The 24,265-nt window shown below is 39.0% G+C and overlaps 1 protein-coding gene across 1 annotated transcript in view; it reads right to left on the reverse strand.

The window, feature by feature from the left end:
* LOC126389853 (homeobox protein Meis1-like) overlaps window positions 1–17,844 on the reverse strand; it is a 73,394-nt gene extending 55,550 nt beyond the window's left edge. The window contains exons 1-6 of the mRNA XM_050043805.1: window positions 17,330–17,844; window positions 12,999–13,234; window positions 9,785–9,926; window positions 6,532–6,582; window positions 6,395–6,445; window positions 4,772–4,918 (exon numbers count right to left, since the gene is read on the reverse strand). Of these exons, the coding sequence (XP_049899762.1) occupies window positions 4,772–4,918; window positions 6,395–6,445; window positions 6,532–6,582; window positions 9,785–9,926; window positions 12,999–13,234; window positions 17,330–17,341 (639 nt within the window). The 5' untranslated portion in view covers window positions 17,342–17,844. The remainder of the gene's footprint in view (window positions 1–4,771; window positions 4,919–6,394; window positions 6,446–6,531; window positions 6,583–9,784; window positions 9,927–12,998; window positions 13,235–17,329) is intronic.
* Between the last annotated feature and the right edge of the window lie 6,421 nt (window positions 17,845–24,265).

Consider the following 24,265-nt stretch of genomic DNA (forward strand, 5'->3'; position numbering starts at 1 on the left):
ACAAAGAGCTAAAGTCAAGAGGGAGTGAGACCAAACTTAACTTGTTATATAATGTAAGATCATTTTTTTTAATCCACTGAGCTCTTTAGCAAAAACATTTCATGATGGTTTGTGTTATTGTTCACTGGTGCACAGTAAATATACTCTGTTCTTTCAACAGTAGATTGTGTTGTTAATGTGCTAACTGGCTAACTAGCGACGAGACAGTTTTCCTGTTTCCCTTTTTGAATGATGAATACAGACGACCGCCACCTCCTGGTGTGGAGAGTTATGTCCTCTTGAGCTGGTGCAGAGCGTATGTGCTAGTTGAACATCGGCTGTAGTCTTTGCGGTGTTTTCACGTGCAACTTTTTTAGCTGAGACACAGGTGATATGAGGCGACGCAACAGTTAGCTTTTGTGGCCGCTAGTTCTTTGAAGTTGGTTTGTTGTGTGTGGGCTTACTCGCTTCCAATTTAGCAAACGGATATCAGCTGCTCTTCTGATGGGGGACGATAAGGGGCAACGATGCGAGACACATCGTACCAACTAGGGGAACAGATGCTACCCTACAGCTCAACATTGACCAATGGCCAGCTGTTAGCTTGGTGTGTCAGGGTCTACAGATTTTACACTGTGATGGTATTGCAATGATTTTTAAATTTCTTGACTTGGCGCGAGCAAAGTTTTACAAATATAAAACCTCCATGGATCATAAAATTAATTATAGTCATAACTGACCTTGTTCACAGTTTGAGGTGTCCTGTCAACAATTTTACAGACGTTTCTTTTATAATGGTGGTCTGTGGGGAAAATGCTTTTTGGGCTGCAGGGGATTTTTTCATTGCAATGCTGCGAGTGGCCACTGGGAAAAATAGGAAGCAAGGCTGAGCTGCGTTCTTTGAGACCTACTCAAACTCAACAATCTGCTGCTATTCCACCTGTGCTGCATTCAGGGACACGCCAAAAATTTATAGAGGGAACAGAATAATACTGATAGACACACAGGAGATAAAAAAAAGTAAAAGTTTGCTGATACCGCCGTCTGATTCTGTGGAAACATGAAATAGATCATGTAAATCATAATTTAAGCGCCACCTACAGAAAGTCAACCTGTGCAAACATATAAAGAGCATCATTGCCCCGCCCACTCAGTTTGATTGACAGGTGATCAGTGCAGAAACAACTCATGTATGTAACAAAGGATGGAGACTAAAAAACAGGAAGAACCAGGAGGATTATCGGCGTATCATCTGACCAAAGAGGAGGCACTTGAAAATGAAACCAGAGCTTTGGAGCTGCTGGTCATCCGACACTAAGCTGCTGGAGTTCACACTTCTGGGTGATTAAAGGGTTAAAGGCCTGACAAGTGGCGACTGAGCACTTCGCTGCGAGGCTGATTTAAAACCTGCTCGGCTGCCTCGCAAAACAGACACAACCTGACTCCTCACCTCTATTATATCTGCTTCTCTGGGAAAAGAGAGGTCTTCACGAGTCCATGAGGAGAACAGAAAAAAGATCTGTGTGTGTGTGTGTGTGTGTGTGTGTGTGTGTGTGTGTGTGATCTGTGGTCAGACAGATGAACACACAGCAGTTTTAAACTGACTGGTTTCCAACAGCAGATGTGACTCCTGCAGCTGGACGATCAAATCTATCTGCTCATATTCTGTTTTCCCTTTTGGGAGGATTTCAACATTTCAGTTTTGTTTAATAAAAGCTGCAGGGCCGCTTCAACCGCTGCCAAACATGAATAATATAGTTTAACAAAACAGTCTTAACTCAACACAAAGGTGTCCAGACACCTGGCATCACAGGCTGGCACTACGATGTGAAAGGTCTCCTCTGTGGCGGTGAGGAACCACAGCTTGTGCGTGAGGTGGAGCGGTACCTAAGAGATAAATAAATGGACTTGCCTTTACAACCAAACTCCTGTAGAGGGGCGGGACTCACCCAAGGTGAGAGACACCAGCGGATGCAAGCCCCCGCTGAGTGCTGCTGTCTTAAGGCCCGGATAAACCAAACTAACATAAAAGAACTAGTGGCAGTGAAGACCGACTGTTGCATCACCTCATGTCACCTGAGTTTCAGCCAAAAGTTGCACACGCACACACCACAAAGACTGCAGCCAGCGACCAACTAGCACCTTCATTCTGTGACTGCATGAGAGGAATTAACTCTCCACACCAGCAGGCGGCAGTAGTCTGTATTCATCATTTAAAAAAGGGAAACCTCAAGACTGACAGGACAGATCCAAGACGCTAGTTAGCCACTTAGCACATTAAGAACACCACCCGATGTTGAAAGAACAAATGATATTTACCGTGCGCTAGCGAATAACAAGCAATTGGTAACGGTTTCTGCAAAAGAGCTCAGTCGCTGCAATCTTTCCTCATATAACAAGTTTGTTTTGGTCTCACTCACTCTTGACTTTAGTCAGTTGTTTACTTTCCTCACTTTTGTTTCTCTTCTCGTACGCTGAGCCAATCTGACAATCCAGACTGGTTCCATCGGCGCGGGACACACTGACACAACTAGGACGACGGACTACAGCCGACCATCACCTTGATGTGTCAGTGCCCTTAAGGTTCATTATACTCTCCTTTACATAGATAGATACGTCCATCTCAAACATTGTAAGCGTCGCTGCCCTCATACCTCCATGCATCCTTTATGATGGCACTGATACAGCCAGTAGATGGCACTAGAGGGCAGAGTTGAAAGTTTCACACAACACCAAATGAAGTGACAGTGGAGGAGGTTGTAATATTGCACCTTCAAATGGAGGCAGCGTTGTAGATGGCCGTGGTCTGTACAGCAGTTAGCCTATATATACATCCTGACATGTGGACGAAGAATTTCTTTCACTATTCTTTTAATATATCCCTATATGTTAGAATTTATTACCAATGCGTTCTGGCATTATTCAAATATCTTCGTCGTCTCCTACTGTACAGTTGTATCTTGCTTGAACTATGCTACAGTGCCCGCACCATCTCCAGTGGTACTGCCCTGTTCTGTCCGTATCCATAAGCTTTCAGAAAACGTGCACAAATACTGATGAAATGAAGGCAGAGTACAGACAGAAGTCCATCTCCATATCTGTCTCTAATAAATGCGATTTTGATTGTATTTCTACAAATGCATGACAAATAAAGAGATATCTAGCGCAGTGGAAGAGAGGAAATCTGTTTCACCATCGTAGCTACGTAGTCTAGGTTATTACCACAGCAACCAATGCAAACAGGCTGGTGATGTCTAGATACACAAATCAGATCTGATCACTTGCAAATAAGAGTGCGGACAATCTATCTTAGGAATCTGACTGAAGAAACAAATCTGATTTGCCTGCAGCGTGAATGTCTCTGTGTGGCATCCTGGATGCAGGACGCAGTGTGAGGACTCTTAAGTTCTGCTGAAGGACTTCAACGCTCTTGGGACAAAGATGGAGAAAACTGCAGAGGGATGACTGGGAGGAATGGCCTCCCCATCTGAGCCTGTGTTACTGGACTCCTGTGTTAGTTATGGCAAAAGGGCGGCTGTTTTGTTGGTCGCCAAAGCAGAAACCAGGGTATGTGGAGGAGGCAGAGTTTGAGGCTTCAACCATATCCCACAGGTCTTTGAGGTAGACTGGAGGGTGTGCTCAAACTATTGGGAATGCTTATTTCAGGGTGCTGGAGAGGAGTCTGCAACTGATAGCCGAATCTCAGACCTGGGAGGAGCAGTGTTGATTCCGTCCTGGTCATGGAACAATGACTCAGCTCTTTACCTTTGCAGGACTGTTGGAGGGGTCATGGGAGTTTGCCCATTCAGCCTACATGTGCTCTGTGGACACAGTGGCAGTGTGGGGTTGAAGGTAGACACTGCTTCAGCCGCGTTTCCACCGAGCAGCCAGATACAGTTCAGTTCGCTTTTTTTCTGTTTCCTCTGTGAAAAGTTGTGGATGGTACCAACAGAGCCGTTCCTTACTGTCCCCATTTTAAGTCCCCCCTCTGTTGGGGTGCCTTGCACACAGATCTGGGGGCTCATTTATAAACACTGTGTACGCACAAAACGAGGCCTGAAAGACGAGTACACCACTTCCCATGCAAAAGTTCATGGGAGAAACTTTGACACATTCTTACGAACATTTCTGAAACGGGAAATTTGTACTTTTCCGTACATACATTTTTAGTATGGATCCTATGTGTTGTTTACTGAATGAGACCCCAGGCACTAAAAGGTGGAGCTGTGAACACTGCATAATAACAATAATATAATGATCTTTATTTATAAAGATTGTTATTATAGTATCATTATTATTATTATTTATATTTCTATATAATTATATTTAAGTCCTCACAACTTTTAATCCTTATTATTAAAGAACATAAGTTGGTGTTTAGTGTTCTTGCTGTTGATATTTTAGAACTTAATGTGCACTTCAACAAATCAGGGAATTTATCTTAAAAAAGTATCATTAACATTGTTTAACTTTTTCATGCAGCACATTAATTAATAATAAAAACTGTAATTGAAACTTAAATTGACCTGTTGTTATGTGCAGATGTGCACAAAAGTCTGAATCATAAAGTCCTTTAGGCATCAGATAACACAACATCTGTAACGTCTTCTGAAAATCAGATATATGATTTAATTAAATAATAACTGATAAGTGAGCTGACTCAGACCGTGTAGTGTCCTGCTGCTCTGTGTATCTGTACGATCTGACACCATCATGTCATGACACTGACACGAGACAGCAGCAGAAAACATCTCGGTGTGTATCAGTTTCCAGAAAGTGACGGTGAGCTCACCTGATCCATGTTGTTCCCTGATGACCTGATGAAGTCCTCACTGTCCGACTTGTTTCCGTCTCGGTCGTCTATAACCAGATCGATGGGCATTTTCCCTTTCAGACAGCTGATGTACCGATGACAGAAGTTATCGCAAAGCTCGTGAACCTGGAAATAAAATATACAATAAAAATATCTTAACACAGCCAGTTCTTTTTAAAACGATCGGCCTAAAGTTTAAATACTTGTACTCCTTCAGTCAATACAATAGTGTTAGTACAGTCACTGCGAAGAAAGATTCTGATATCAGGATCAGAAACACTTCATTGATCCCCAAGGGGAAATTGTGATTCATAGAAAGAGAAGTATGTAAATAAAATATATAGTTAAAAAAACAGTAATATATGGTAAATAAAACAATGTTTAACATTAGTGCTTCAGAGCTTAGGAATAAACTATGTTCACTGTGCTGAGTCTGTGTACAAAAGTACAAATATCTGCACTGAGCTACATTACACTGTATAAACTAGTGTTTCATTCAGAAATATAACATTCTTATTATGCTAATTATAATAATAATAATGTTTGCTACATATACATCAACAGGATAAAACAGGAGTAAGAATAAGAGTAAACATAAGAAATATGTACAGGAATATACTTATATATACAGTACATGTCGACAGTGGTGTAATGTAACTAAGTACAATTACTCAAATACTGCACACAAGCAAAACTTTGATTCTTATACTTCACTTGCATATTTCCATGTTCTGCTACTTAATACTTCTACTCCTGTACTGTGTGTCTGAGAGGGAATTCTTTTTATTGCAGAATCAAAATCAGGTTTATGGCCAAGCAGGTGTCCACATACGCAGAATTTGCTTTGGTGTGTTCACATAAACACAAGAGAAAGTAAGTTAAAATAAATGCAAGGACTGCAAAAATAAAAAAAAAATGTATATAAATATAGAATAGAGTAAAATTACAACATTTTTTTTTAAATCTATCTATAATAAATCTTAATCAAACAGAAAGAGCTGTGCAGATTTTAGAAGTGGGACTTTGTGCAGCAATGTGCAAAATTGTCCCACTGCATTTATTTAAAACTTGTAGTCACAAGTTTTTGCATTTAAAAAAAATCATATATGCTTATATGATATGATGGAGTACTTTACTATTAATCCACAGTAGTATGCAGAGTATCTAAAATTGACTCCACAGTGACAAATTACAACATTTATATACTCTTACAAATATCTATTAGTGATAAAAACAGAATTATATAATGTACTATGATGATGTAACACTTTCTGGAGCCATTCTGTATTATGAGTACTTTTACTAATGATAATACTTTACTGTACTTTTCCTTTTATGACATTTTGAATTGACGACCTTTACTTATAATTGAGTACTTTTATACTGTGGTAATTTTACTTCTATTTATTGGTCTGAGTACGATAAAAGTAGAGGATAGATATAAACAGATATATAATACAAAAAAGTGTTATTTTCTTTAGGATTAAACTTGTTTTATCAGCCCAGTGACCATCTTCGCTTTAATCTTACTACTTTATATTTTGTTGCTTAAATTAAAGTGCTTAAAGTAAAAGGTCAAAGGTCGTTTTTTTGTTTTCTGACCTTCTCCAGCTCCAGGAGATGGAAGCGTAGCACTTGTATCGACTGGACCATCTGCAGAAAAACAAATGACAAAAAAACAACAATTATTTAAAACATTACAGTATTTAAAATCATATTAACAATAATAACTGACTCACCAAATTATCCAGCTCTGGGTTTGATGAAAATAAAGGCCTCTCTGATCGGATCTGGACACAGAAAAAAAAAGAGTTATAATCATTAAACAACACAACCATCCGGCCTGGAGCCCCGGACCCTCGGGGGCCCTAAGGATCCTGGTTCACCGTGCGATAAATCATTTGTCATCATTTAAGCTCCAACCAGCGATGACAACGGCAGCAGATTTATCAAAATCAAAATTCATAGTAACTTTTGAAACAATAGTTCTTTGATTTCATTTCAGGCAGAAGCCACCTCTCATTTTGTCCAGTCATCGAGGAATTTGAAAGCTGAAATGAAGACCACCGCAACAAGATGTTATTAGCTGCAGCTAGCTAGCTAATTAAGCTAATGTTAGCTCCATGAGTTGGTTGAAAATCTCCAGCTGACTTTTTAATGTGTCCACTTGACGTGATTTAAAACGAGAACCACGCTAAAAGACTGAAGCTAACGCTAACAGGTGTGTCACCACTGCTCACAAATGTATGTTCTGCACAGAGAGAACGTCACTTTTGATGCTTTTACTTTGCAGATAATAAAAAAGTAAATGTTTGAATGCAGGACTTTTACTTTAAGTAGTTACGTTAGATTTCTATTTTTTGTGTTGTAAAAAAAAAAATCAGACTAATCAGGGTCCTACAGCTTAAAGGCCTTTGCACACTGAGTCCCAAGATGTCGCACGTCTAAAAATAAATATGACCTCATGTTGTGTCCATCACGTGTGCACACTGAGTTTGAAACTTTCGTCCGTCATTAAAGCTTTCGGAATAGGTTTGATTCCCTGTGTTTCTCGCCTCCTTCAGAAGCCGTGAAGAAAATGTGGCGGGTTGACACATCCATGACACGACAGAGGAACCTTCATAACTCAGATGTGGATCGCACACTGACAGAGAGGGCGACAGTGTGAGCACAGAACGGGAGGACAGCTCAGACCCTTCATACAGCTGCGGTGCCAAATGCAAGACACAAGGGAAAAGAGCAGTGACGGCCAGATAAATAACTCCAAGGGAAAGAAGCAAAGGAGGAAATGTGTCTTTACATTTAGTCTCATATTGTGAACTTCCGCAGCGCATAGAACAAAGAAATGCAACAGACTGAGGGCGTGCCATATCGTCTCGCTCGGGTTATAATGGTTTCATTTTTAATAGGATATACAACAATAAATATTTTGACTTGTTGACATAATGATGTCATACTGTTACCCACGGCAACAAGAAGCATGGCTGAAAGGGGAAAAAACAACTCAGTCATTTAGGATTTTAATAAAATAAGGAAATCACCTGTTGATTTATATTTTTTTTTTTGTATTTGGGAGCTGTTTAAATGTGTAATTTGCGGTAGATTTTAATTTGTTGACCTACAGTATTAATATTGTAACAGAATCTGAATCTCACTCTGAGTTACTGTTGTTGTCCACAAACTAAAGAAATGTTTGAAGCAAACTGTGAAACTATATCACTTATTTTGTTGCAGTTCTATGTTCTTCAATTAATAATATATTTTTTAACTAATTTGTCATATCGTCAAGAATATCGTTATTGCAGAAAAAACCTGAAATATTGTGATATCATTTTAGGGACATATCGCCCGCCCATACATCGGGCTCAGTATGGAAGGTTTCTGTATATATCAATTTTTTTCAGATGAGGGATTATAAAAGTGCATCTGCAAAAACTGACTCAGTGTGCAGAGGTCTTAAAGGTTTAAGACTTTTTAAGGGCACACATAATAATATTTAAGACCGATATTACACTATCCAAAATTAAAACATAACCGTCTCCAGCATCAATGACGGTGGGACATTTTTCCTCAAATGCTAAGTGTAACATAAAACACAGGGGAAAAAATAGATGATGTAGATGTATGATAGATGTACTTTGAATGTTAAAAAAGATGAACACTGTGTAGGTGTGGTGGAGACGAGGGTGGAACAGAATCAGGAGATACCTGATGTTTGTTGGTAGGTTTTTTGTTTTTTTTTTGGCTTTTTACATTTCTCACTCTGCATGTCAGATTCCACTGCTTTGACACCCAACGTGTCGATGTCAGCCTTGCCATAAAAGCTTGGTTAAAAAGACCATTTAGGTTGAATTTGTAATGTGATTAATTAACCTAAATCAATTGCAAACGTCTGTGGAAGTATTTAAAAAATTTCAATTCAAATGAATTTTGGCAGATGTGTCGTAATAAAGCTGCTGCTTTTGGACACAATTGTTAGCCTGTCCTCTACTGCTGAACCTGGTCTGCAGTCCAAGAGAGTTCAGTAGTTGGTCACAGGTAGACTTATTCAGTTTGCGTCTGAACGCCTGGTCAAGTGTGGCGTGACGATGGTGGCTGCTAGCGTTAGCATCAGAGGCTGTGCTAGCTTGGAGCTCCAGGTTCGCTGCTAAATGCTTTGTGTTGAGGTGATATTTCAGACTTTAAGTTCTCCGAATGTACGAAAATTCCTTCCTGCTCCTATCAACAGTTCCATCTGGACGTCATTTAAATGTAAACGTTCCAGTCACGGGGCCGAGAAGTGTTGTCTTGTCTGCCTCCATCATGTGACAAAGACACTCCCCCAATCCCAAATGGATCCCTTACAGACTCGTTGACTCAAGCCCTAAGCCCTTACAGACCTAGAACCAATTCCATTTCTTCCCCTTAGCCCTTGTCTTGGCCCTTCCCCTTGGTTTTGCGCGTTTACGTGAGGGGAGGTGGTGTCCCAATTCTCCATCAGGTTAGCTCTTAACCTGAAGGAGTCTGAAAGGGATTCATTTGGGACTGGGGGACTGTGGCCCTCAGTGACGCACCAGGTCAAAGGGCACCACGGAACGCGATTAATCAGCGTTACTTTTTTTAAACACACTATTTTTTTCTGTGATTAATTAATCAAAATTACCATGTTATTTTGACAATCCTAAAAAAAGGATTCATGAAATCATTCCTCCCATGTCCCAAACATTTTTAAGACTTCTGAAAAATTGATTTAAGACATTTTCATAGCAATTCAGGCCTTCTTTTAGGATTAATGAATTTAATGTCTTTTAAGACTTTTTAAGGATCCACAGGTACCCTGACTAATAAACACACAACGCAGGTAAAGTGGGATAAACTGGGGGGTCACTGGGGGCCCACGGCTCATTTTAGCCGCGGGCTCATTGCAGGATTAATCCGGCCCTGGCCCTTTATGATCCTGCAGATCTGTTCTGTATTAACTCTGACACGTGGATAAAACGTGTGTTTCTGTACCTGTTTGGAGAAGACGGCGATGTCCTCATTGAAGGAGTCCGAGGAGCAGACGTCTCCTCCGGCCACACCGCTCTCTCTCGGCGTGCAGGTCGCCAGTTCACATTTTTCAAAAATCAGTGCGAGCAGGGGGAATAAAGGATGTCTGCAGGAGAGAAGGAGGAGAGGAGGGAGGACGAAGAGGAGGAGGAAGAGGAGGGATCAGCTCAGACTGTAACACAAGCTTCCTGCCGACCCTATGAGAAACATTCATGTGGCCTTAGACTCAGTAAAATAATTTTCAAAGCACTTTTATAAATTAAAAAAGGACCAAATTAAAGGAGTGTTTAATTCAAATTATGTATTTTTTTTTTAAAGTGTAGAAAGTTGCCCACGTTTGGAGATTCCCTACATTTCTGTCTCCAGCCTTTAATGATGGGGTCGAATGGAAAAGTATTTGTATGAAACATAAAAATGATTACAATTAAAACATGAAACTGCATCGCTTCTCTTAAGTGTCCTCACTCACTCTGAACACGAGCCTACAGGGAATATTTCTTCAGTGTAAAGTTCACTTTCAATAAGTGGAAAACAAACATAGTTATGGTGTGAAGGAAGAAATCTGGAAACGTGGACAAATAAAACCAAAACTTGCTGCATGATAACACCAGAGGGGAGTGAGAAAATATATATTTAAAAAAGCACTATAAAGGAGGAAGTAAAACTTGGATCTGTAATAAAACACAAAGCAGCTGCTCCTGATGCACAAGTACTGCACGGGAGAAAGGGAATTATTTCCCCCCAAGAAAATCAAGTCACACAAAAACCTGCATCACGCACATATAAGTACTACATGTGAAAATCACACAGAGAATATTTAGCCTGGGCCAACAAAAAATAGAATATATATATTTATATAACATTTTTAGGATGAACTTTGTCTGTCAAAACGAATAAGGTTCTGCAACCAATAGGATAGCTTATATAAAGCAGCTTAGAGCGACTTTCAAATGTGTGTAGCTCTATACAATCAAGCGCTAACCTTACTACACGTGTCTCAGTCGTGTGTTTTCCATGTTCACCAAAGTGCCGACTGGCCTGACAATTTCAGGTGCTAATTTCAGACCCTGGTCACAACAAACTGAAGCTTGGATCTCATGTCATGCCCAGATTTCTTTGCTTCCATATTAACATGAAATAAGAAGGAGCTCTTTCAAAGAAATGTTGTTTCAACTTTAGTTTCAATTTAACTGAAGATAATTTGACATCCAGCTTTATACATCCTGTCCTGTGGTGACAAGAAAGTCAAAATGTTTTATCAAACAGGTCAACTTGACTTACATTAGCATTAAAATGTAAGAAAATTCCCTGACGCACTGTGAATAATGTCGTCTTGGTGAAAACACAAACGTCCCCAGAATTGAACCCTGAGGAACTCCAAACAGTTTTTTGGCAGTGAAGGTTTGGTTTGATCGAGGTAGCAGAAATTAACAGGACCAAGTCCTGTAACTTGGACAGGAAACCCATAACTGGGGTTATGGTGTACTCTGATGATTGGGTGTAATCTGATTACTGGGCCTCTGTAAACAGAGAGTAGAGCTGAATCAGAACGTTTATCAGTAAGCACGTTTACATGGACGTGAATAACCCAGTTAAGATCAGGTTTTTGGAGTATTATGTTTATCTGTTTGAGCATTATCACATTCTCCCGTGTATGTGAAACCTGAATATGCTAGCTGGAGAAATCAGAATGTCTACAGGAAGAATAAATAACTCGATTTATTGGTGCTCATGTTCATACCATATCCGCAATATGATCAGAACTGGGATAAGCCTCATAAAGGAGTTATTCATGTCCATGGAATTGCCCTAAGTGTTTCACTTATTTTTTTATGCTAACATGTCGAACATTAGCTGGTCGCAGCTTCACAAATATGAGGACTTGCTGCTTTTCTCAATCATACATGATGGGATCTTTGAGGGTTTTGGACCGTTGGCCAGATAAAACAAGCAATTTGAAAATGTCTCCTCGGGCTCTTGGAAATGAGCATTTTCCACTTTTTTTCTGAAAGTTTACAGACAAAACAATTAAAGTGTAGAACAGAGTGACAGAGAAAATAATCAGCAGTTTAATCAACCACGAACTGACTAAAAGGTGAGTTGATTTGACAAAGGTTTTACAGTGCAGCTGAACATCAGAAGCAACAAGTAGAGAAACTGCAGCTGCACACAGAGCAGAGAGGATCCTGCTGCTCGGACAGGCGACAAATATCCAAAACTAGTGTTTATGTTTTTGCATTTTCAAAGATTGTGGCAAGTTAAAAAGCTGAAGTCGTGCTTTTAAAGGAGTAATCTATTACATTTTCTGACAGGAGCTGACTACACAGGTTGGACATAACGTTATTAGAAAAGAAGAAAGTCTCGTGTGTGTTTGCTCTAAATTTGCTGGTTGTAACATTTAGAAAGTGTTGAACTTTGTTGTTGTTACATTGGTGAGAAACAGAGAAAGACATGTTTGAGCAGCAGTGGTGGAATTTAACTAAGGACGTTTATTCAAGTACAGTTTTGAAGCACTTTTACCTCACGTTTATTTTTATGCCACTTTTGACTTTTATTCTACAGCCTGCATTTCAGAGGGAAATATTGTACTTTTTACTTCTTTATGTCTTTCACAGCTGTAGTCAGATTGATTACGTTATTTTATACAAAACTTATAATGAGCTTATAACATTAAACGCATTGCTGCAGGTAAAATTAGCTCAACCTGCACTTGTAATAATACATGATGTAATGAGAAGACAATAAAACACTGACCGGAGCCATTTTTCTGCATAACGAGTACTTTAACTTTGGATACTCTGATTACATGTTGCTGCTCATACTTACATATTTTTACTGAAGTAACTTTCACTTGTCAAAGAGTATTTATAATGTACTTTAACTTAAATAAAAGGAGCTGAATATTCTTCTTCCACCACTGTTGAGTCGTCTGTTTCGTTCTGACCTCCTTATGAACGCACAGCAGGCCTCACTTCATCACACAGAGACAATGCTGTTCTGGCTCAGCTCGGCCTGGAATGGCACGGCTCGTAACGCCGTCCCAAACAGTGACACAGATAAATCAAACATGAAATGACACCAAGAATCTGTTTTCACAGAAGAAGAAAGAAGAGCTGTTTTGTCCTCATCTGTCCTGTCTTTTTTGTCATGTTTTAGAGTGTCAGTAAACTCATCATACCCATAAATGGCGTCTTTGTCCCTCTTGACGGTGTCCCCAGCTGTGGCGCCCATGCTGCTGCTGGTGTGGGTGGACTGGGCGTACTGGTGCGGAGGGTATGGCCCAGCAGCAGCGGCGGCGGCCAGGTGCACGGCCTGCAGAGAGCGGGCAGCAGCGGCATGGTGGTGGTGATGCTGGTGTGGGTCTCCGTAAACCCCGCCCACCCCTTCCAGCCCGTAGTGGGCCAGGTCTTCATACTGAAACACAGAGATAAGAGATGAGTGACCTTTGACCTCTTTAGTAGGAGCTGCCCGCTGACCTCAGGGGAGGTCGAAACGCAGATAAATGTGAACGTTAAAGGTTAGGGTTAGGGAAACTGTGTGCAGCGTTTACAGCAGGGTGAAGACATTTATTGGACTTTATTTAAACGTGAGTTGAATTTCAACAGGTGTAAAATTAATTGCTAATTTCAGAAAAACAAACGCCAACAAGACTGGTTTTATTTCTTTAAACAAAAAGATTCCCGACTTTCTTTGTAAAAGTACAAAGTGGGTGTTTTTCTATATAATAATGAACATATAAAAGAGAATATCTCCAATACATGCAAATATAATTAAATCTAATAGAACAAAAGCCTTAAAGTGATCTTAGAGTAAAGTCAAGGCCTCTCACAAACACTAAATATCAACAACAAAAATAATAACAAGGCTACAGGTGTTTCTGTTTTCATGTCCACCCCTTTGTTTATTACCTCTAATGTGACACACACTGTGATGCTCTGAGAAATGATTCATATTTTTACACTTCTAAACACCCAGTCTGTTTAAAACGTATTCTGACAATCTTAGATTTTTCACCAGAGATTATTTTTTCCATGATCAAAATAAAAGACTGACTATTCAGAATAAAACGCCCTTAAACCTTCTGAAGCAGACGAATGATTCTATTATAAATACAGAGATTTACAAAATAACATCAACACAGTGGAATTAAAACGTCTCTGACATTAACTCCATTTGTTGCAGGGCTGTTTGTTAAGATTACATTATGTAGGTGTTCCTATTATTTTGCCCCACAGGATCAATTAACTTTTAAACTCCTGTCTGTGGACTCAAATGATATAAAAGCAAAACTCAAATTAATTTCCAGATAAAATCATGAAAATTAAAACTGTAAATTTCATGTTAACTTTTCCTAAAAACAACCTGAAGCTTCCTGAAACTAAACAGTGCCTCTCCACTGGGAACTCTCTGCAGAGGGGGGTGGACAAAATGAGACGAACACTTTAAAACATTCATTAAGTTAAAACAAGGCGTCTCTGACATTAACTCTGTTGCAGGGCTGTGTGTTAAGATTGCACCGTGCAGGTGTTCCTATTATTCTGTCCACCCTCCTGTTTATTTTGTCTGACATGATCAATACTGTTAAAGAGTTTTAAACGTCATCTGTGGACATAAATGATACAAAAGCAAAACTAGAGACAATTTTCAAATAAAATGATGAAAATAAAAATGTTAAATTTCATGTTAACTTTGTCTAAAAACAACCTGAAGCTTCCTGAAACTAAACAAAGTCACTCCACTGGGGAATTCTCTACAGAGGGGGGTGGACAAAATAACATGAACACTTTAAAACATGATGCACTCGAATGCAAAAACATTAATTTAGTTAAAACAAGACGTCTCTGATTGCATTGTGCAGGTGTTCCTATTATTCTGTCCACACTCCTGTTTATTTTGTCTGACATGATCAATACTGTTAAACTTCTAAAATATGTCCCTGGACATAAATGATACAAAAGCAAAACGAGAAACAATTTTCAAATAAAATGATGAAAATAAAAACGTTAAATTTCTTGTTAACTTTGTCTAAAAACAACCTGAAGCTTCCACCCGGGGAATTCTCTGCACAGGGGGTGGACAAAATAACATGAACACTTTAAAGCAAGATGCATTCAAATGCAGAAACAATCAAGTTAAAACAAGACGTCTCTGACAGAGACTAAACTATAAACTGCTGCAGGACTGTTTAATAAGACTGCACTCTGCAGGTGTTCCTATTATTACGTCCACCCTCCTGTTTACTTTTTTTAATATGATAAAGAGTTTTTAAACTTTTAAACACGTCTGCAGACACAAATGATATAAAAGCAAGACTCAATTCAATCTACATATATAAAACGATGGACATTAAAAAAGTAAATTCTATATTTACTTTTCCTAAAAACAAGCCGGACGCTTCGTCTGTCCACTGGGGAATTCTCTGCACAGGGGGTGGACAAAATAACATGAACACTTTAAAGTAAGACGCATTCAGATGCAAAAACTATTATATAGTTAAAACAAGACGTCTCTGAAATAAACATAAAGTGTGTAAATATCAGTTTGCACTCTGCAGATACTTATTTTGAATTATAGTCATATTGTCTATTCTCTTAAATACTTTAGTAAACTTTGACTTCAGTGTCCCAGCAAAAATCTATTATGTCAAAAAGAAAATAAAAATTGTAACTATATTGTAAGTATATTTATGTCTGCGTCTTTATCCCAGTGTTTTCTAACATGGTGTATAAAAAGATTTTGTAGTAAGTTGAAACAATGCAAACTGCAGTCTGACATTAGGTAAAATAATAAAACTTATTTGAGCCAAAAAGAGTTTGTTTTTAATTGAAACAACTGAAGTTTAATTCCTTTTTGTCTTTTAAAGAATGTGTCTGTGAGTCTTTGTGATTTTATTTCATCATATCTGAAATATAAACTCACACTCATTAAAAAAAAAAGACTGTAAAACGTTAAATCTCCAAAGCAACAAGACAAAAAGAGTCATTGTGAGGAAAAATATGTTTTAATTTCAAAATCAAAAATATGATTTTAGTTTTATTTCTATTAAGAAAACCAAATATATTTGTATAATATTTCTATAATGATGTTTTTAAATAAACTTCTTAAATTTAAAAACTGCATTACTGAAGCCAAAAGGTGATTTAGGCAAAAATTAAATTATATTTTTATTTAAATAACCAGCACGTCTTGTTTCTTTTATTCTTTTTCTGTGTTTAAAACAAATCTGCTGGTGCTGTTTGTTTCATTATTTAAAGTGTCTGTTCTTACTTTAACCGCAGCAGCTACAGGTCCCCACTGTGACCAAAATCAGGTCAACAATACGCCAGATATTTATCATTTAAATATTTTTTATGATATAATAAAGTTTTAAAGGAGCTCTCATTAAAGGGTCTCCGTGTGAGGATTAGGCCGATCACTGATCAGTAATCAATAAAACGCAGTTTAAACTTTGACCTCGACAAACAGCCGCCAGAGTGAAGAAAAGAAACGTTAATATTAGAAAATGTTTTAACTTCAGAAAAGTGACTTTGTTGGAGTGTGTGTGTGTCGAGCTCCATCAGTTCCGGCTCAACAGATTTTTATCAGCCGTGAAACAAACAAAATAAAATGTTTGCTTTTTTATTCTCCGCCGCTGAAGCACAAAACGGCCGAAACACAGCGCGTGCAGCCGGAGCCCAAATCATCTGCTATGTGTGAGCTCAGCTTCTTCTGACGTCAAAGTGCTGAACTTCATTTTAGTTTAGAAATTTAAAAAAAGGGAATAAAAGTTTTAAAAGTTCACAAGTTTTACTGTTGGAATAAAATAATCCTGTTTTTTCTTTCTAACTGAAAACTTTGGTCATAAATCAAGTGTAAAGTATGAACTGAAAAAAAACTTTAAGGCCTAAAATTCAAAATAAACTCATAAATCTGAAGCGTTTCTACAAATTGCAGCAACTTTATTATCAAAAATATAATTTTAGATTTGTGTAAACGGTCTCCTGCTGCTGACTTTTATTTTTCTCTATTTCTCTGCTCACTTTTTGTAAAGTGAATTTAATGAAAGCTCCGTTATTGTGTCAGTGCCGTTATTATTTACTCAAACAAAAGTTTTAGAAAAGTGTGGAAATGTTTTTATTTTAATCTGTTAATATGAAGCTGGTTAAAAAAAACAAAACTATGAATTCCAGTTTTAATCCTCCCTGTGAACAGTTAAATAGATTATTTTTACGCACGCACGAAGTTTGTTTCGTTACACTTTGAGATTAAATGGTAAATATTTAATTAGCTGTAAGACGAATATTCATAAAGTGAATTTTGTTTCCACATCAAGGTTCATTTATTCATCAGTTAAATAGTTTAAATCCTGTTTCCTCTCAATTTTGTGTCAGTTTAATGAAATATAGTTAGTTGACTGTTTTCCACGGATCCGAACTCAGTGTATTGAACACGAAACTTGTGCAGCTGAGACCAACCCGTCCTCACACTCATCTGCTCCCTGCGCTCCAAGAAAAGTTGATTTTTACGCACCCGTTGCGCCATCGGCCCCGTCTCTCCGCCCGGACTCCAGGTGACTCCTGCGGGGCAAAACACACATCCAACTCCCCGGTACCGGAGCGTTAATCAGTTAATCCCGTGTGTAACGTGTGTACGCGAGTCCAGGCGCGGAGGAGAAAAGAAAGGCACAAACACACACAGAGAGGAGCAGCAGCAGCAGCAGGTCCCTGCAGGCTCCGCTCCGCTCTCCGCGGGAACCGACCGACGGCGACACTCCGCCACCAGCAGCAGCAGCCCGGGCAGACGCTGTCCTGCTCCCGGCCTCCAGCTCCGAGCAACAACCGCCCAACGAACCGCTCAGTCAGCAGCAGGCCGAATCCGATCAGGGTACATCCAAACCGGGGGGTTAAAGTGAGGCGGACCCGCCCGCTGCGCTCTGAGCCGGGCCGTGCTGCGCTGTCTTCTTCGCGGAGGTGCGTTCAAATCCCCATCGCAGCTCCGGCGGAGCGGCTTCCTCCTCCCTCAGAGCAGGCCGTCAGGGTGTGAGGGGAGGCAGGGAGGGAGGGGGGGAGGGGAGGGAGGAGGGGAGGGGGAGACGGGGGGAGAGAATAGTTTCTTTTCTCACTTAAAGGAGCAGAGACTCTCCGCGCGTCCCCGCTGCTTCCACAAGACATGCCAAGGCGCGCCACCGCGAGGTGCACTGGATGGAGGGAGGCACATGGGACAAGTTTGCCTGCAGGGCTTTCTGCCAGAAATCTATTCATTTAACCCAAATCATGATCTTATTCCTAAACTGGACCAAGAAAAGAGGAGGCTGTCTGTCAGAAAGCCCTGAAGGTGAACTTCTCCCAACAGCTGCGGGCAGAGGACAAACAACATGTCTCCTGTTGCTGATGAAGAGACAAATATTTGTGATAATATAGAGAATCACTGGGACTAAAGAAATGAGGGTGGAGTCAGGTGATGAGGGACGTCAGGTAAAACAGGACAAACAAGGTTTCACATCTAGAGCTCTTAAAATATCTGCAGCAAACCCCAAATGTGTTATTGCATCATCACCACAAATTAGGGTGCACCTTGTTGATTTGGTTTGCAGATATCTGATATACTGATATGTAACAACTCATTTCACTGATGATATCAATATATCCACTTTTTTCCTGCCTAATTCTAGTGATCATCACGTCTCTTGTGGTGGAATTAACATCATATTATACATACTTACTCTTCTCATGACGGCCACCAGCAGATGGAGACATGAAATACAATACTTGTAAATGTTTGTATCATTCAGTCATTGTGCAAAGTAAGAAAAAGCATGTTGGCTGATACTGATGAGGTGCCCATATTATCATGCCCTTCTACAAATGTCTTTACTTGAAACAATCATTTTGATTGGTCCTAACTGGTATGGACACACAATAGATTCCAACTATCAGTGGTCCACAAGCTGCCAGGTGACACACTGATTTTCTCATCTTGGTAATAAGAGCGCCGCAGCTAAATAATAAGAGTATAATTACAAAAATATCTGTAGGATGTTGCATTTTATTAAGTGTCTGACAAAATAATTTCACAATACACTTTACATTTTATGGGAAATGGTTTTGATTTAGTACCAGGGGCGTTTCTAGGATTTGAGGACATCGGGGGCTCAGCCCGGGGGTCCACGTGGGATCCTCCTCTGGGAAATTATTTTTTAAGACCAAGCTCTATTTTGATGCTTCTTTCAACGCACTCTGAAAACTGTTTCTTTTTAATTTTATTTTCCAGATTAATGATGAATTGTGATGTTAAAAATATTAATAGTTGGTAATTAGTATCGTGTCGAGACAAAATACTTTGCAACTGCTACCATTAAAATTTAGAGAACAAAGGTACTTGTACTCGAGTATTTCCATTTTATGCTACTTTATACACTGTAAAATATCTGACTGTGCATTTAAATTACTGGCTACTAGTTGCATCACTTTCACAGTAAGTTACTGTATAATTTTTAGAGTAAATTGTTGTGAAATGACGGCTGCATACTGTGACCTCAGTAGTTATGCCTGCATGTTACTGTGATTTAGCACTATGCTCCTGTGAAATGACATTATTTAACTGTAACCTCACAGTTAAAGCCTGTTACATTACTGTGAAATAACAGTATGTTCCTGTAAATTACTGTAATTAACTGTAACTGCAGTCTATGTACATTTGATTACTGTAATCTAGCATACAGTATGCTCCTGTAGAATTACTGTATTTCACTGTAATCTTAGTTAAACTCCAAATATTACTGTGATTTAACAGTGTACTTCTGTATAATTACTATATTTACCTGCATGAATTTCACAATAAAATTCTGAATGCAGTTAAATATCACAGTTGTAGCCTTTAAGGTGATAATGATGTCATTTATTGTGATTTTGTTTAAATAATTTGCAGTGTACTTCTACTCCTCTTCATCTCACAGGGAAGCACTGTAGTTTTTACTCCACCACATGTGTGAGTCTGCTTTAGTTATTTAAAGACTTTGATTATATAAAATATAATCGACTAATAAATGGTGATGTATGATCATAGATTAAACTACCCAGCAGTATATGAAGCATTTAAAATGAGCTTGTCTGCAACATTAAAGTGATTACAGGTCTCTTACACCTGATCAATGATATCGTATTATTTGCATGAATGAAATTACATTATTAAATCTGGGTTTTTTATTATGTGGGCCTATTTTTATCTTATTAAAATATACATACATCCTATTTAGATCAGGAGCTGTTCATGTAACATTCATGGCTGAAGCCTCGGACACCCAGGCCTAACGACGCCACTGCTGAGTACTTTATGCATTCAGGTAAAAAGGGACAAAAACGTAAGCTAAAATCTATTTTCCTAAAGTAAAACCAGCATGCTTCAGGCTACCAGGTGCCATAAAATCACATCTTACACTATTGTGCACCATCCTGTAACACTGCAGATATTTTTTTAGTATTTTTGCCACCCAAAAGATATTAAAAAAGATATTAAAGATGATGCAGTGAGTGATGCATGTCGCCACAGCAGTCCAGAATGAGCTGAAACTGTTACACACATGTACGTCCACTGTGGACAAAATGGCACCAAGGAAACAGGCAGCAAACAAACAGGGAAAGTTTGGCTGCAGGGTCTTTTTTAAAGAATACTTTGTTACATTAACGATTTAACGAATTAATGACTGAACTGATCAATGGATTTAACCCTTTAAAAGACAAATATGTCCCATTTTACCCGAACAAGTCATCAGAGTGAGGTACGGGTACTTGATGTGTTTGGAGGTTCAAAGTTTCTAAACTATTTTACTTGGCAACATCATTTCTTTATAGAAATATGGCAGGGATACACAACAAACTCTAAAGGTAACACTTGAGGTCCTATTCAGAGTTTCAGCTGGTTTTCATGATTATCTTAAAAAAAGTGTCCCAATTACCCGACTTCACCTCTTTGGTGTCATTGTTTATATGTTAACACCTCAAGGCTTGAAATACGGAAACGTTTCAACACAACAAAGAACATAAAACATTTTTAAAAGTCAAAATCGTAGATAAAAAAATCTCCAGACTTTCAGGGGCCCTGACGGCTCCTGGTTTACAGTGTGGCAGTCCGGCTGTGGTCATTTGATTAACTGCAAATGTGTTAGTTAACAGTGTCCGCACCAGAGCACAATATAAACTGAAATGAGAGGGGCCCCGAGGGGACACCTGCCATTATTACACATTACTGCATTTTGCAGAGGGGCCCTGAGTCCAAATCTAGTTTTAAGCCCTTCAGTTCATATGATGCATAAACAGTGCACAGAGTGGGGGACATGGGGAGTCGACAGGGACCCGCAGCACAGGGCCCATCTGGTGAGTTAATCTGGCCCAGAGTTCAAATCTATCACACAGTCTGCAGAAACCTGTGAGCTACATGTCAAATTATCAGGCTGCTAAACGACTGTGGCAGTCATTAGGTTTGTCTCTTCATTTGTTGTTGTTGTTGTTTATCACCTGGCTCCTGTGTAAGTCCATATGTGGCGACCTGTGGGTGCCAGAGTGTGTTCATGAGACCATAATGCTGATCTGTTGTCACTGACACGCTGTTGATTTTCGAGCCCTGCAGCTATTCTGAGTTTGTTTGTTGTTTGTTTTATTATATTCACTCAGTTTTTATCTGTGAAACCAAATCGCCTGTTTGGGATAAAGTTTTCTGAACTGAACAAATAACAGCACATTTGACAAATGTCTCTTTTATGTACTTTTGATCTTGTTTTTTGAACCTGACACACGAGTCAGTGCTGAGCTGCAGAGTGGAAACACCTTGCACATGTTTGACAGCTGAGATAAATAAGTGAGGCTGATATATTTCTGATTTAATATTCATGTGTCTAAAGTCTATAAAACGCCATGATTCCATTTCTTCTAACTTCACTGTAACATGACTTTGCTTTCTTTTATTATGGGTCGGTAACTTGTTGCAGTCATTAGTTTAACAGTGTCGACCTCAGCTGTTCTACAGAAAGAAGATAAATCTGTATTTTTAAAATCAACTCATGTCAAAGTTGAAATACAGAGGAGACAATAAACTGTAGTGTGTTTACTGTGTTGGCACACTCTGCTCAACTCTTGGACACCTGCGCCATCTAGTGTTTGTAAGGTGTTAACAGCAGCCTGAGCGCCCTCATGTATCACGAACCACATTTCATGAAGACTTTGCTTGGATTTGATGAGAGATGGAGGTCAGTTAAAACTTCCTGTGTCTAAAAACCACCGTGGATTTGTAAGAGCCACAGCCAGGAGTCAACATAAACATAACTGAGCAAAGATCTGTACAGCTATCACAGTATAACTTTAAGTTAAAATACAATTTTGAGGGAAATCAAAAGACCTTAAAGACAGAAATCTCAAAGCAAATAAAACCAAAATTATATTCACGGCCCAACACCACAGAAGTATTTTTGTTCGAATTTGGGTGAAATGACCCTTTAAGTCCCCTATTTCAAGAGTATACACTCATCGGCATCTTTATCAGGTACACCTGTTCTCTTTAATGCAAAATGCTGAAGTTAAAACGGAGCATCAGAATGATGAAGAAAGGTGATTTACGTGACTTTGAACGTGGCATGGTTGTTGGTGCCAGACGGGCTGGTCTGAGTATTTACTGGGATTTTCAGCACAACCATCTCTAGGGTTTACAGAGGATGGTCCCAAAAAGAGAAAATATCCAGTGAGCCAAAATGCCTTGTTGATGCCAGAGGTCAGAGGAGAATGGCCAGACTGGTTCAAGATGATAGAAAGGCAACAGGAAGTCAAATAAGCACTGGTTCCAACCAAGGTGTGCAGAAGACCATCTCTGAAGCAACAACACCTTGTCCAACCTTGAAGCAGATGGGCTACAGCAGCAGAAGACCACACCAGGTGCCACTCCTGTCAGCTAACAACAGGAAACTGAGGCTACAATTCACACGGGTTTTCTCACCAAAACTGGACAATAGAAGATTGGAAAAACGTTGCCTGGTCTGATGAGTCTAAAGTTGTGTTACTGTGTTACTGTTTGATCAATTCAAGTTTATTCATATAGCCCAATATCACTATCACAATTTGCCTAAAGGGGCTTTACAGTCTCCCAGAACAGGAAACAGATGTCATGTGTAAAGAACAAACAACATCCAACAGTCAGGATATCTCTGTCTCTAATGATCATCATTAGTTGTTGCTCTCGTGTTTCCCAACTTTCTGAAAGAGCAAATATTTGTTTAATAGTCTTGTGATCCTAAAGATATATACAGGACCCAAGCTGAGAGCTGCTGATCTATGACATCATCTGTGGAGCCAAAGAGCAAATCAAACACTGGAGGAACTGAACTCAACAGATGTCACAGAGTGATGACACTTGAAATGAATCTGAGTGATGGGCGGATGACGTCTTATGAAGCTTTCGTATGGAATCCAATTAAGGACATCAATATTTTGAGCTTGTGCAATTCAAGTTTATGAAATGTAAAAACTGTTTATTGCTGTAGAAATCTCTTCTGCACATGTAAGTAAAAAGTGTGCAGGAATATTCACAGTGAAGTTTTACAAAGTCTTTGAGACAGACACACAAAAATCCCATCAGTGTATGTGACACTGAAGATACAAGCTGCGAGTTAGAAGCACAAATTCTGACCCTGTTTTACGGCCAAAAATATGCACACACAGGAAATTTGTTTGCCCGTCTCTTTGTGCAACTGTTGAAAACGTTCCTGCAAATTTTAATTACACATGCACAAAATATTTCTGCTGCTACAAACATTTTTTTTTTCACACAACTGCAAATTATATCTGTGTGCAAATAGCTTTTCACACTTCTACAGCTGCAAAGCTTTCTCTGTGTGTGATTCAGGCTTTCAAACGCAGCGGCACAGTGACATCTGCTGGAGAATTAACAAAATCACCACACCTCTGATTTTAATAGTTTTAAACCCATTTGTGAGCAACAAAAGTCAGATAAACCTGAGTGCTATTATTAACTCTGTAAAACTTGTGTTTAGAAGTGCTGCAATAAATAAATGTTACTGTGCGTCATCATCATCGTCATGATCCACTTCTGACATCATGCATTATATTAACGCACATATTCTTTACACTTCTTCTTTACACATTTAGCACATTGTTGCACAGACTCTACAGCTCCTCTACTTTAAAAACATGCATATTCTTTCCATATTTTTTATATTTTACATATGTTTTATTGTTAATCATTCTATGTTATATTAAGTTTCTTGACTTTTGCACTGTTGACCATTATGCAAGACAAATTCTTTGCGTGTGTAAACCTGCCTGACAATAAAACGGTTTCTGATTCAATGTTACGGGGAAATAATTAATTAACACATCATCAAAAAAGCCTACTTGGAAAATATTATATATAACAATAATATACGTAAAAGATAGATAGCTGGATAGCAAGATAAATACTTAA

This window comes from Epinephelus moara, chromosome 5 (assembly GCF_006386435.1).
Source record: "Epinephelus moara isolate mb chromosome 5, YSFRI_EMoa_1.0, whole genome shotgun sequence".
NCBI classification, from domain to species: domain Eukaryota; kingdom Metazoa; phylum Chordata; class Actinopteri; order Perciformes; family Serranidae; genus Epinephelus; species Epinephelus moara.